This window comes from Bombus pyrosoma, linkage group LG11 (genome assembly GCF_014825855.1).
Source record: "Bombus pyrosoma isolate SC7728 linkage group LG11, ASM1482585v1, whole genome shotgun sequence".
NCBI classification, from domain to species: Eukaryota; Metazoa; Arthropoda; class Insecta; order Hymenoptera; family Apidae; genus Bombus; species Bombus pyrosoma.
In genome coordinates this window covers 12,203,062-12,217,339 of record NC_057780.1, presented here as the reverse complement: position 1 = coordinate 12,217,339, position 14,278 = coordinate 12,203,062, and the positions used below count along the sequence as shown (strand labels likewise).

At 38.0% G+C, this 14,278-nt stretch overlaps 1 protein-coding gene across 9 annotated transcripts in view; it reads left to right on the top strand.

The window, feature by feature from the left end:
• Positions 1 to 14,278, top strand: part of LOC122573008 (teneurin-m) — a 653,565-nt gene that overhangs the window by 605,250 nt on the left and 34,037 nt on the right. For all 9 annotated transcript variants that reach the window (XM_043738833.1, XM_043738834.1, XM_043738832.1 and 6 more), the window contains one exon: positions 12,869 to 13,051. In XM_043738833.1, the coding sequence (XP_043594768.1) occupies positions 12,869 to 13,051 (183 nt within the window). The remainder of the gene's footprint in view (positions 1 to 12,868; positions 13,052 to 14,278) is intronic.

Genomic DNA, 14,278 nt, shown 5'->3' with positions numbered 1-14,278 from the left:
TTTTTTTTTTTTTTTTTTTTTTTTTATTTAATACTTTGCATTCACAATTTGTCCAATTTGGACATTTGGTAGAATAATCGTACTGGCACAACACAATTATCTAGAAGAAAATGTGTTGTTTGTGTGAAAAATAAAAGAAGGAACGACAGAAAATGCGATGTCAAATTATGTATCGATAATTGTTTTGAAATTTTTCATGCACAACTGAATTATTAACTTGTGTTATATTTACTAAATTTAGTTTTCTAGTTTATTGTTTTCTAGTTTACTACCCAATTTCTAGTTTATTGTAAATTTCAATGTTTCAAATGGGAACCACGACGTTCAATGGTCCAATATCCTCGAAAAAGCGTACAACATAATTCCACGAGAAATAGAAACTAAGTATTTCTAATTCACCTAACCATAAGTGTCATCCTTTCAAGGTCGCGAAAGCAAACCACTCGTTGTCCCATAATCTTTAAAAATTCATACACACCTTTGGATTATTTCTAGATTTAAGCATTAGATTCAGCTAGAATCAAACATACGATAATCATTTATTATTCACGTTATAGCACCACGCCAGAATAATTTACTTATAATTCTCAACGAGAATTGATTGTAAAATTCTTCCAAATTAAAGAAAAAGTTTTGGATTATGATAATTTGCTGTAAATCGGTCAGCACGATCGACTCTCAGCTGTCGTCAATACGATCTGTTCAGCGATAATGATCGATCGCGTGGGCAACGAAACGAGTCTGCCTGGTTTTCGGTTAGAAAATGCAAAAAGTCAACCGTTGACTGGATTTTACCCGGGGGGAAGATGCGTGTTAATGTTTCTCGCACACGAACGACCGTCGAACCGCACGACTCTCTCGAAATGGTGATGTTTCAGTTTCTCACGTCATTGTAACATCGCAGGTCGTGAAAAAAGAGTACACACGTGCATTAATTATTCCGACGCTCGTTTGCGACGTAGGGAATTATGTTCTGGGAGTTGCGAGTATTCTCCTGGATCCTGTCGATGCTTTTTGCTCTGTGATTTTAGACGTGGAACAGCCTTTTTTTATTTACGGTTAGAAGGAAGCTTTTGTCATATTTGGGAGATAATAAAGATAATGGATCAGTAATAAGCCTAATTTTGAAAATAATTTACTTTAGGTATAGTAATTTCCTGGTATTTTTATGCATAAAAGGTTTTGGTATCTCTAAGTTCAAATATAGTAGATAATTTATTAGGAAAACCAATCTTTTAAATAATCCAATGCAAGTATAATGATATTCTTGTGTTTCTTGCATAGAAAATAATATTCGTTTCTATGGGAGGAATTTTTCTTGGATAAGATTTTGACGAATTAAGATTTAAGATTAGAATGTTCGCTTAAACTCTTTAATTATTAAATTAATTTAAATTGAAGATTAAAATTTTCGAGACAATTGTTTGTTAAAATTATATAGTGTAATCATTAATAAATCCTTCGAAATCGAGACTTTATACTTGTGTAAAATGGTACAATACTTTTTATAGTATAATATAATATAATATTGTACAGCGTGAAAATCCTGTTGTAGGAAAGAACTAAAAAATATTGGATCGATGTGCAACTAATTTTTGTATATTTCGTTTTTCTCTTTTTTTTTTTTTAAATCCTTTCGCTACGAAGGACGCGCATTCACGTCACGATAAAACAGACGCTTGTTTATGAAGGGCGCGCATATGCTGTACACTCTAAACAGCAAGTAAACACGCGCTGTTACACGCCGGAAAGTCAGCGGAAAAACGCGGAACCAAGCTGGCTTCTCGTGTAAATCGCAAAATATAAATGCAGTTGTAAAACGTACAAATTTTACCGCACCGGAACAATGGAATTATCATACTTCCATGCGCAAAACGCGAACAAGCAAATTGAAGAAGAAAAAAATTAAGAATTATTTTCCATTTGATATTATTTATTTAATCATTTCATATTTCTTCTTGTCGATTCACTGTTTAAATAGTTCATTGTTAATAGTTAAATATTTCTGTGATTTCCAACTTTCATATATTCGAATTTATTTCAAACTTTATCAACATGACCATGCTAATCGAGTCTCATAACAGCGATAACAAAATTTCAACATATTTGTATAATACACGTAATATGCAAGTGTTCGAATACTTTTAATAAGCTTGTGTATGTATGATATAGTTGTATTACCGTAGAAAACTTCAACCGGCGCAGTTTAAAGAAATCGTAAGTTGACTGAAAAAGAATTCGAAATGAAATGTTGCGTTAACGCAACATTGTCTCCTAATATCTTAAGCACATTTCCACGCATAAAACAGCTATGAACGAAGGGATTCTCTGGTGAAAATCATCTCGACTCGAGATTCTGGGAACGAGGTGTTCGCAAACGAATCGTCTGCGGTTCACAATGCCTTGAAAGAGAGTTGGAGAGAAGCCGATAAACGATTGGCCGCTCGTAATAACTCCTTTAACGAGCCGATAATGCCTCAAGATGAAAAAAATGAATGTTCGTTTGCCGTGCTGGAATATAAGCAACGAACGAAAAGGAGAAGGAAAGAGGGTGCAAAACGAGTAGCACGTTTCTGCAGTCTGGTAATCGAATGATATATCCTACCATTCATGCTAGAAAAGCGTTCGTAGAGAACAGAAGCGCAAGAGTCCACGGGGAAATGGGCCAGAGCTTAATTCCTTTCCCATTGGAATTTATGTGCTGCGCGGAAACAACGCGTTCGAGGCAGACAAAAGGTGTAGTAGAGCGTGTTTCAAAAAGTTGTATCTTTCTCATCAACTAATTGACTTTATTTAATTCTATAATTATAACCCAGACAACATTTTTGTCCATAGACTTCTTTCATTATCTTCATCTTTAGTATCATATTTTATGCATAATCATATTTATGATCCACTAAGAAAAGGCAGTTTTCACGATTATTTATAACTTGAAAAATATGCATTTCTCTCGTCTGCCCCGATTACTAAACTTAAATTTGGCTCACTGTTATCGAACACCCTATAAAAAGACACGAAAAGGCGGTGGTCGTTGAAGATCAGATGCGTTGAAGCACGCGCGTTCGAGTGGACGTTCAGTGGAGCAGCTTGATACGACATCGAGCCTGTTCTTTCTCTTTTTCCACCATCTTTTTTCCCTCCAGAAGCAAGATCTAAGCCATGGACCGTGGAAAAGCGATGGTTTTCTGGTGTTCCCGCGAGGAATTCTTCTTTGGAAAATGGAAGGCGATCGAAATCAAAGGAGCGCCGGTCCGTGTGAATTCGAGTGCGCGTCTTGGGGGATCTTGAAGGTCTGTGTACGCGTTCGCTCGGTTTCAACGCGGTGAAAGAAAGAAAGCGTGGAGGAAAAAACGCGCCCTGCAGCACGCTCGACTTCCGTTCATCGCCGATTAACGATCCTCGATTAGAATTTACTGACTCGTGAAATGGAGCGTTATTACTTTTATACCTCCTTCTTTTCGCACGTTTTGCGCCATCTACGCGCCGTCTTTGTCTTCTGGCCGTTGTTTGATATAAGCATAAAGTTGAAATAACTGTGTGAATTATTCAATTTTTGTTGAACTTATGAATATGACTCTGTCTTGAAGCAATTATCAAGGAAAAGTATGTTCTTAAAATTAAAAAATACAATATTAAAGTCAAACTATACCAGAGACTTCTTAAAGTTCTAACGTGTAGTAACAAACTCAATCAAAATATAAATAACATTCTTTTCCGAAAAAGGAAGGATACTGTAACATTTCTTGGCTATCGATCTCTCGTGACTATCGGGGAGCGAATCGCATAAAAAAGATAATTCAACATCGATTTCATCCGATTTTTCACATGAAACAGTGATTCGAACCTTCGTTTCTTCTTCTTCTATCTTACATTCGTGTGCGTCACATCGATAAAGCTAAGTTTATTTTCCGCGGTGTTTCCTCGCCGCGAAATTCGATGGTTGTTACGTGAAGAAAGAAAAGTAGAAAGATTCGAACTCCCTTTTTTTTCTCTCTATCCGTTCTTTCCACCCTCCAGACTTTCTTTTCCCCGGCAGTTTCGCAGCCTCTCTTCATTCCCGTGGCGCGTAAATTCTAATGGGAAACGAATTAAGCCCTTTTTCCTCCCCTAACCAGGGAACGAGTCACTCTCGAGATCCGTCTCTCGAACCCGTCGAGTTTCCATTTTGCCCGCTGAAAAAACGACCGCCCTTGCCGCCATTCTACACAGTTTAAGGCACGAGAAAGACGAGAATGGAAGAATTGGCAATGAAGAGAGAGAATGAGACGACGCAATCATGTTCACGTGTGCACCCGTCGATGTATACATAAAACGTATGCGGAAACCACGCATAAACCACTTACCAATACGTCAATCATAAACAGCGCATTGAAGTTTTGCATACTGTTGCTTTTACACAGGTTTTCAAACGGACAACTAGAATTTATTATTTGTTATTAATTTCTCATTAATTTGTACATTTCGCTTATGTTCATATACTGTTGCTAAAAACCAGTTAAAATGTTCCAGTTCTTACGAGCAAAATGCACTTTCTATTTTCCATGAAGATATCTTTTCCTTTGCCTTCGGAGATAAAAAACCGAATCAAGTTTTTGTGTTTTTCAAAAACCTTTGCTTAATTTATCCATTTTTCCAACATGGAGTAAATCTGGTAAATTTTCAATTCTGTGGGAATCAATCTCAAACAAAGCACAACCGGAAGATCTCTGGATCGAACCAAGAACTGAAAAATCCAACGTGTTTTCCATAGAAACGCGCGTAAACTCCGAGTGACCGAGGCGCAAAGTCCTCTCGACTTCTTTTTCCGATTCGACTTGCCGGCGTCAGAGGAGGAAAATCTTTAAAAATGAAAGGGCGTACTGCCGTCCGTTGCATGGCCATAGAGAAAGAGGGGCAGAAGTGTCGAAAGAGAGAGAGAGAGAGAGAGAGAGAATGCAGGGCTGTGATGGACGAAAGGATTTTAATTGGAAGCCAGAGGAGGGCAACGATGGTGGTAGCGTTGCCTGGCCAAAGCTCGAGATAGGGTGAGGTGAACCGTAAGGGGAGGGTGCTGGAGAAAGGTTAGAGGGATGGAAGGGATAGTAGAGGCCGCTATGGTGGTTCTTTACCCTCGTTCTTCGCTCCCTTTATCCTCGACTACGTACATTTTCGCGCGCGCGTACACCGCCTTGAACACGCTGTAATATACGTGTCTCTGTCTCTGTGTATATTCGTGTTCATGAGTATTGGGACACTTAGGAAGAGTTAAGTAAGCTTCAAATGTTATTAGGAAATTATTGTAACCTTTACGAATTATTATCTCATTTGAAACTCGAATAATATTAGGATCTTATTAAAGACTTTAAGAATGATTATCTTATATGAAATTTTAGTATGAAGAATTCACGTATTCAATATCGTAATAACAATTATGCTAGTAAAATATATAGTATAAATTAACGAGAAATAATACTTATCATTTTCTTATGGAATCAAGAGTTAGAGTAAATCGGTCAAAGAAGATCGATATTAGACAGCTTAAATAAACAATTGTGATTGAAATATACGAGGATTATGTGAGAATACACGGGTGGCCGATAATTTATGGGCCGGCTGACACCGCGACATTTAGTTGTATAATAATATCGCGAACACGGTTGATCGGTTAGTATTCCAAAGTTCTCGTGAAAATTTGCCGGCAGCGCAACGCGCGCTGGCTACTATATCAATTTGCCGTAATTGAATTGCGTTTCGATGAAATATACCAGAGCCGACTAAAGTGGCGCTATCGAGAGCCGCTCGTTCGATTGAAACGGTCACAAAAGGAGAATCATTTTTTACCATCGAAATCGGCCCAACCTACTATGGCCATCAAAACCGAGCTTTGTCGTGCTGAATTATCTAAACATCGAACACCATATGAATCATGATCTAGAGGATTTTTTTGCGCCGAATGTGATGTAAATTTTTACGCTAAAATACATAAATTAAATTTCTTAAAAGACAACAGACAACGCACAGAGATATATAGCATATTGTTTTATAAAATATATAGTCGTTTCAATGTATGTATAAACTATTGTAGCTCTTGCATTCATAAATTAAATTTTGTTATAATAAAAAACAACTTACAATGCAGACAGGTACACAATATATTTTCCATAAGATATATATTCTAGATATTGTAGTATATGTATAAAATGTCGTAGTTCTCAAGAACATAAATTAAATTTTTCATATTAAAACCCAGTAGAAGATGCAAATAGGTCTACAACGTATATCTATATCTTTTAATAAAATATATGGGTGTTCTGTTATATAAAATCTTGAATGCGCAAAGATCTATGGCTAAATTAAAAACAATTTTTATATGTTACGGGTATGTACGTTAAGTGGTTAAATAAATTATCGTCTCGTCGCTTTGAACACCGTATCGAACCACCATGACTAACAACTATAAATAGGACTTTGTAATTTCCACCATCTTCCATAATTATCTACGACTATTTTATTCTCCTAGTAAAAAGAGAATATATTATTTTAGATTATGTATTATATACTAAAGCTATTTTTTTTTCATATTTCGAATCACATCGAAGGAAGGGTATATATTTGAAAATGAACCGTCGAATAACGTGAATAACCTGGCCTGTAAATTTTCGAAGCAACCGATCAAAGTCGATCAAAGTTTCCAACTTCGACACCGAAACTTTCCAGAAAGAGAGAAGGGAAGGTGATGGTGTCTGTAAAAAGACAAGATCGACGTGTCCCGACTGAAAACGTACATCCGGAAGGGCTTCTGACGCAGGATGTGAATTATATCCTGCCTCGTGCCGAGATAATTATATTCTGGTGGATCCAGACAGGCATGAACGCAGGCCCTCTATGAAAATATTATCGAAAGAATATTTCTGGTCCTTTTATCAGCCAATATGACGCATGTCAGACCACTTTTAAAGTGTGTTCGATTTCTAGTATCTAGGATCTGTTCCATTTATCATAGATTATCTTAATTAACAAATACACATCCACTCTTTCATCTTTCATTATTCACAAAAAAAGAGACAAAAAGGTAAAAAGTCACGGAAAATGCTCTCAATTACATATCATATTACAATTTATAATTGTCACTTTTCATTTTTTGAATAACCTTACCCTAAAAAAAATAAGGACAAAGAACAAATCGTAGTATATAATACGCAATTGCGAGTTGCATTTGGTATGCTGTCGGTCCATGATCTCGATCCTATTACACGAATTCGTTCCGGGATCGAGATTCTCATGGTACACGGGAACCCAGACTTACGCGTACACACATTTTTTCCCCGTGGCGTACTCGTTTTAGTATTAATTCGTTCCGGTTCGAAAGCTAATCCAGACACGAGGCTAACCCTTGTCCATTTTCCTCCGTTCCGCTCCCCAAAATACATCGATTTCGGTCTGGTGATACGTGACCAGGGATCCCAATCGTTTGCTCACTTCTCCCCATCGTACCAACGGTAAACGTTACGCCACCATCTTCCTCCATGTCGCGTTTTACTTCTGAACGATTTAACACTGGCCACGATTTCCTACAAAAATTAATTCCACGCTCTGTAGAGTTTATTCGGAAATTTTATCACGAACGCCCACTCGCGTGATTTTTTTTTTAAACCAATAGGGTAATACATCGACGAAGGTTTACAATTCCTCTCCCTCTGTTGTACTCTTCGATTTTTATCGAAGGGTAAATTGGAGCGAAACGTCCACGATTACAGGCAATTTCTCGGTCGATGTTGGTAAAGCAGTACGTGTTTCGGGAAAGATTAATTCGATTCTGTAAGCGAGCATGTTTTTCAGAGTTTGTCCAGATTAAGATTCGAGGAAATCCTGATATTCTTTTGCAGTGGGAGAATTTACGATAACGAGCATTAAGAATTAACGAGCGAAGTCAACCAGCAAGTCGATCAAGCTCATTAATAACGAAACATAAAACAAAAGTCAGAGACATTCGTTATTTGGTCAGACAAATTCGAACATTTAGAAAGCCATAGGAACATCTCCACTTTCCCAAGCCGCAATTACCATAAATCAAACCAGTAATCCCAAGCGTCTCGCCTAACCTACAACACACATAAACCTATTTCTACACGCGACAGCTAATCGTAAGTGCTAACAAGAGAGCAACAGAGAAATCACGACGCTCCTTTTTCGTTTGCTCTTGATTCCGATCGAAGACGCATGCCACGCGGAACGAACGTAAGCGAAAAAGGAAGAAAAGATCCTTCAGGTATATCTTTGGCGGAGGCTCCCTTCTCTAATAAATTCCATTAGACATGGGCTCTTGCTCGCCCTATATTATGTTACGCGTTTCGGCGTGCATTCTCAATGGGCGCACATCCATTACGCGGCCCGGTGCGACAACAACCGTCCTTGCCCCGCTCATTCAACAAAATCCTTTTTTCTCGGGACCACTGGGCCCTCTAACGTTTTCATCGTCGCGTTTACGGGTCCCATGGCGCTGAATCTTTGAAGAAAGAGGACCTAGTAGATTCAAGCAACCAAGTACAATTCGATTCACCAATAGGACTCAGCTTCTCCCGCAACATGCTTGTCCTGTATTTGTAGTAGCGATGAACTCAAGTAGATTCAAAGATGGATCAACTACGCTCCAAGCTTCTATGTAGTGATTCACAGAAACATTCGGACGTTTACGATAGAAACTTTGTACGAATTATTACGCGTATTATACGAAACTTTGCCAAGTTTCACTAGCATTGTAATGGTACACGACTGTCGTGATTATATGGAGAAAATTTAAAATCCATTTAAAAATGTATATAAATACAAGATACTTATTTCAAACATACATTTAGCGAAAACAAATTGCTCAAAAAAACAAATTATGGAAATTAAGAAGTTAAGAAATAAGGAAGAAATATACACACTTATAGATTCTTCAAAGTAAACTTTTGAAACTTTTGAGACTTATTTGCTGAGTCTCTGTAGGGCTGACCCCATGCCACTGATCTGGGAAAGGAGAGGACTTGGTAGGTTCAAGTAACCGAACATAATTCGATTCACCAATAGGACCCAGATTCTTCGACAACGTGCTCGGTCTGTATAGCACGAGACTCATCCTGGATTACGGGATAGGGAGGTAGCCTTGGTCGACCTGGCGCTGATTCTTTATGTAGTTGCTGTCCTCGTCGTTGCTCTTTTCGTCCTTTTGACGCGACCCGATCGGCGGAGAAGAAAGGATCAGCCGTGTAACTACCGACACAATGACTACTCCCGCCGATCTATTAGGAAGAATAACGACGTGCTGCGAAGAGTCTTCTGCTTCGATGGCTTCTTGCTATTCTTCTTTGCCTCCTGATGCCTGGGCGCAAAGTTACTTACGCTGTTATGTCAATGGCGGCTTGTAGATTTTGGAAGTGGATCAAGAGGTATTGTGATGATTCTGTTGAGTTGACGAATACGGTGTGATTAATGCTACTGGTGTTCGCTTTGTTGTGGGATAGGTTGAAGCTGTTCGAATCTTTCCTAAAGATATTAAAAATAATAGTTACATGCGTCTTTTAAGAATTTTCAGAAGCCTGAAAATTGTCAAATTTCTTCTGTTTCTATTATTCTTTGATAAAACTTCAATACTGTTCGGATTAGAAAATTAACTCGTAGTACACGACATTATATGTGAGAAAAGATTGTCATTACTAACATTTATATTATGCGGAAATTTCTCACGACGATATATATATATATATTTCAAGTATATTTTACATTTGCAACTTTCACAGGAAATAGGTCATTTATTATTAAAAATTATTATTAAAATAGCATTTGAAACTATAAAAATATACTACATATAAATACTATATAACTATGTAAATGTACTACAGAAGTACAAGTAAACTACAAGGGAGATATTTAACAGTCCCGACTTTGACGATTCTATTTCAATTTCTTGATTTATATCGTAAGCATTAAGGACGAAATACCGAATACGAAAGTTGAAACTATTTTAATTCGGTCTTTATATATTTTATCGGAATATTAATACACCAAATATTTATTAAAGTTTATTGGGTTAAGATATACAAGAATTAATATGACACTAAACAGCACTAATATGACACAAAATGATACTTGACAGATTTTGAAATTTAATCATGCATAATGTATTTGTATCTAAATATATCTTGTACAAAATATAAATATTCGCTACCCGGAAGAAAAAGAAAGAAATTGTCGGCCATTGTACCGTAACAAATAAACATATAGAGAATATAGTTAAACAATTCTATGCAAATTTATAAAACTCATTTGTAAACGTGGCAGATAATTCGAGATGAAGGACATTTATTTGTCGACGCAAAGAGGCTTCCGCAGTGAAACGGAAGAGAACGAAAAAAATTGTAGTCGTAGGTTTTCGAGTTATTCAAGCCTCGATTGTACGTAATATTAGATTACTTGTGCAAGAGACCACTGGTTCTCATTCTTCCATTTTCCTCGACGTTAGCTCGATGTCACTGCAATTTACATGTCCGAGGCTTCTTTGGTGAACCGATGCATGCTGCTGGTAACACAAAATGGCGGGTCGCCCCTCGGGGGAAAATGTCGAAACTGAGAAAGTTCGCTCGTAAAAGGGTCGAGTGCTCTTAGTTGAAGGCGATGGGGCGAAGGGGTGAGGTAATGCAAACAGAGCACGAATCGAAATTCCCTCACGAATCGTTGGGGATGAAGAAAAAGTGAGAGACGAGCGATTAGTTGCAGATTGGGAAAGTCTTTGTCATTTTACAGAGTGAAGGTCTTTTTCCACTCCATTTTTAGCATAAAATAAGGTAACTACGATTCGACGAACTAGCACTTATTGCTGTCAATATTCTGCAGTTAATTGTACGATAGACTTCACCCATTTCAACATTCATTCTCCTTATTCGCCGGTTTCGATGGTGTCTTCAATAGAAACTGTATAGTTTCAACCTGAAGAAGCGAAACAGTTCGTCGAACGTCGGAACATGGTGCAAACTAGGTACAACGTATTAAAAGCATGATCGAAACTCGAAGAAGCACGCGCGTCACTTAATCATCGCGGAAGTTTAAAATCCAACATTCTCTCGTCTTTTTCATATCTTTTTTCTTGTGCTTCTTCTTTGGTACCTTCTTGCTCATACCCTTCGAGAAGAGCACCCAGTTCTTTATTCGTTCAGGTTCCTCTCTGCTTCCTGTTGCGTACCAGTCGATCAAATGTCAGAAGGACGTTCTTTACAGGCGTAAAAAAGGGCTCGAAAGGATCCAGTTCATTGGCTAATAGAGAACGTAAAAAGAACGCAGCTCGAGTTTCTTCGACGGTCACCCTATCCGGGGAGCTCTGGTCTGTTAGGCGTTTTAGATTGTGCTCGATACAATGAAAGAGAAAGAGAGAGGGAGGAAGGGAGAGAGAGAGAGGAGAGGGTGCTTCAAATCTGACCGGGCTTATAATCGACTTAAAGAACCCAGAGACTGCTCCACTTTCCGAGTATCGACTTCGAGGAAATCTAAAAATGAGTTGCGACCCTCTCTATTCGGCTTGCTCGAGAAACTAAATTTATGGAACCGTTGCTCTCGGTACTGGATAACATTCTACATAATGGAATTTCGATCCTTTTTTCCTGAAACTCCTCGAGGTGAATGTAGATTTAACGTAGCCTCGCATTCGAAACGCGTCTTTCCAGTCATTTCTGACGGAATTGTGTGAACAAGTTAATATAATAACACGATATTATAACAAGCTGAACTGCGGATCTTTGTAGAAATTCATGTTTTCATGAAATGATCAAGGTAATCTGTTTTCTTTACTAAGTATTACAAGCACTTTATCTCGGATATTTTATACATTTTTATACGAATCTTTAAATCTCCTTTAAACGATTACTAATTTCATACTGAGCTACTTTCTCGTAGTTTCATCAAATTCAAAACTACCTTTGCTCCTTCATCTCTGTAAAATCCAGTAATTTTCAAAGCCAGTAGCAGGACCGATTCTACACCAAACATTTCGTTCGAACAAGCCACGAATCTGGTATATTGCTTCCTGAAGACCATCGATTGACGCGCGAAAAAAGGATTGTTATAGAAATTCCAACAAAGACTTCCGATACATCGGCGACAAAAAAGAAAGGAACGACAACACATCTTCCGTTATTGGCGTGTGCTTTTTGGAAAAGTGGAGAGGAAGAGAGAAAAAAGAGAAAAAAAGAGAGAGAGAGAGAAGGGGTGACATTGTTATACCTGGCACAGAGCACTATGACAAAGCTGTGAAACTGCCTTCGAAAAATTTTCATTTCGCATCGTTGCGCAGAGGAGAGAGAGAGTTTTGCGATTCTGGGTCACTCCCCCTAGTCGTTGTAATCCCTGTAGCGGCGGCGAAAGCCTGGCTGTGTGAAACGTGCCTAATCGCGAGATCGGCTCAACCCTTTCGCCTCGATGAAAACCGCCTGGCCACCTGCCCAGGATTACGCTTAGACATTGTTCGAGTACCTGGAAGAAGACCCGGCCCAGTAATCTAAACCACAACGTTATTTTTAAGCGGGATCGAATTGTCCTTTGAACGTGTTTTAATAGCCGTTGTAATAGCGGTTGCGTGGTATTTATTGTTCGGAAAATTCGAAGAAAAATTTTTGATATACGGTATAGATGCTATTATTTAACAAAACTTTAATTTTATAAGAATACAGAAGAGATCTAGGCAAGCGATAAAATTATTTAAAACTAAAATAAGAAAGAATCCGAAGGTTAGACAATAAAACACAAAGCTAACATGAAAATAAATCTAAAGCTCCAAAGATCTTCTAAAATTTCTGAAATATTTCAGTTATCGAGATATTCACGGGCATAATTAACAAGTACCCCTTCTCGTTTGTTATAGGGTGTTTGTTGGACAATTCGGCGCCGCGGGGCCCGCCCGATGTGCCACCCCGTAACCCTACAATGAGCCGCGTCAACGGAAGATTGCCAGGAAGCCACGCAGCCAGCGATCACGAGCGTGATCCCGACCTCCAGCCGTCCTGCCTCGTACGCACTTCATCAGGCGGCTTCTACAGTATACCAAGTGAGTATTAGGGGTTGCTCAAGGCATTGATTTACGTTCTCAAAGCGAAAAAGAGGCCACGACAAAGACGTGGCAAAGGGGTTTCATTTCCTCGAAACACAAAGTTGTACGATTACGTATCTCCGCTTGATCAGCTCGATAACTGTTTGAGCTTGTTAAGAAACTGCTGGATGAAATAAGTCAGAGCCGTTCTTTCGACGACGACACGAAAATTATAGTGGAAGATCTGTTGCTAATGTTTCGTACTTGACAAATTTTGATACATTAAATATTCTATCAGAATTCTTTGTGTCTTTGGCAAATATAAATTATGATTTAAATCGACATTAAATATCGTTTGGATAAAATTTTATGTATAAAACGTTTTATACATATTACTAGAACATATCCTTTTGTTTAAACTATTTGATCGAGAGCTTCGAAGATTTCCTAAAAATATTCAAACGTCTTTTTGTGGATTCGAAGTGGTGGATTCTTGGTAATGTTTGCATCGGATCTCTAAATAATCGATCTGTAGATAAACAGAGGAGAACTTTACACCGATCGACATTTTTCCAGGATCTCGAGAGTTCCCCCAGGATGATATCGGTTAAAAGTGTTTGAGAAACAAATATCTAGAGAGCAAGATTGACTGCCTAAGAGACAGTAGATAAGGATTCTGTTTGAGATACGCAGCTTTCGACTTTGCACCAAGCAAACTCTTATAGCTTTTGCGTTTTTCTGTTTAAACAAAGATAGATTCTAACACTGTATTATACATAGCCATAAAGGTATACTTTCTTCGAACGTTGCAAAGTTACTTAAGGATTTTTCAATCTTCTCTATTTAACGAGAATTTCATTTTCTATTTAACAAAAGGACGAAACTTCCGAGGAAGATTTCCGAGGATATGAAAACTAGCCCTAAACTGACACGGAGACTGACCCCAAATTCATATTTTCGTCAAATTCGCATATATAAAAATCCAACGATCAAAAATCTGGTAAAATATAAATTTTGGATCGTTAAGACGACACACCATATGCTATCAACAGCAGTAAATGCGTTTGAAATTGCGAACTGGTTCAAACTTTGAGATGATCTTAGAAGAGTAGCGGTGATTCGAAAGGTTCTCTAAAAGTTTAAGAAAACATCGATGATTTAAAATTGATTATATAGGTTTCAGTCGGTTATCATAGTGACTTGTGAAGTTTGCTGAACGAAAGTAAAAGGGAAAAGATTCTTGGA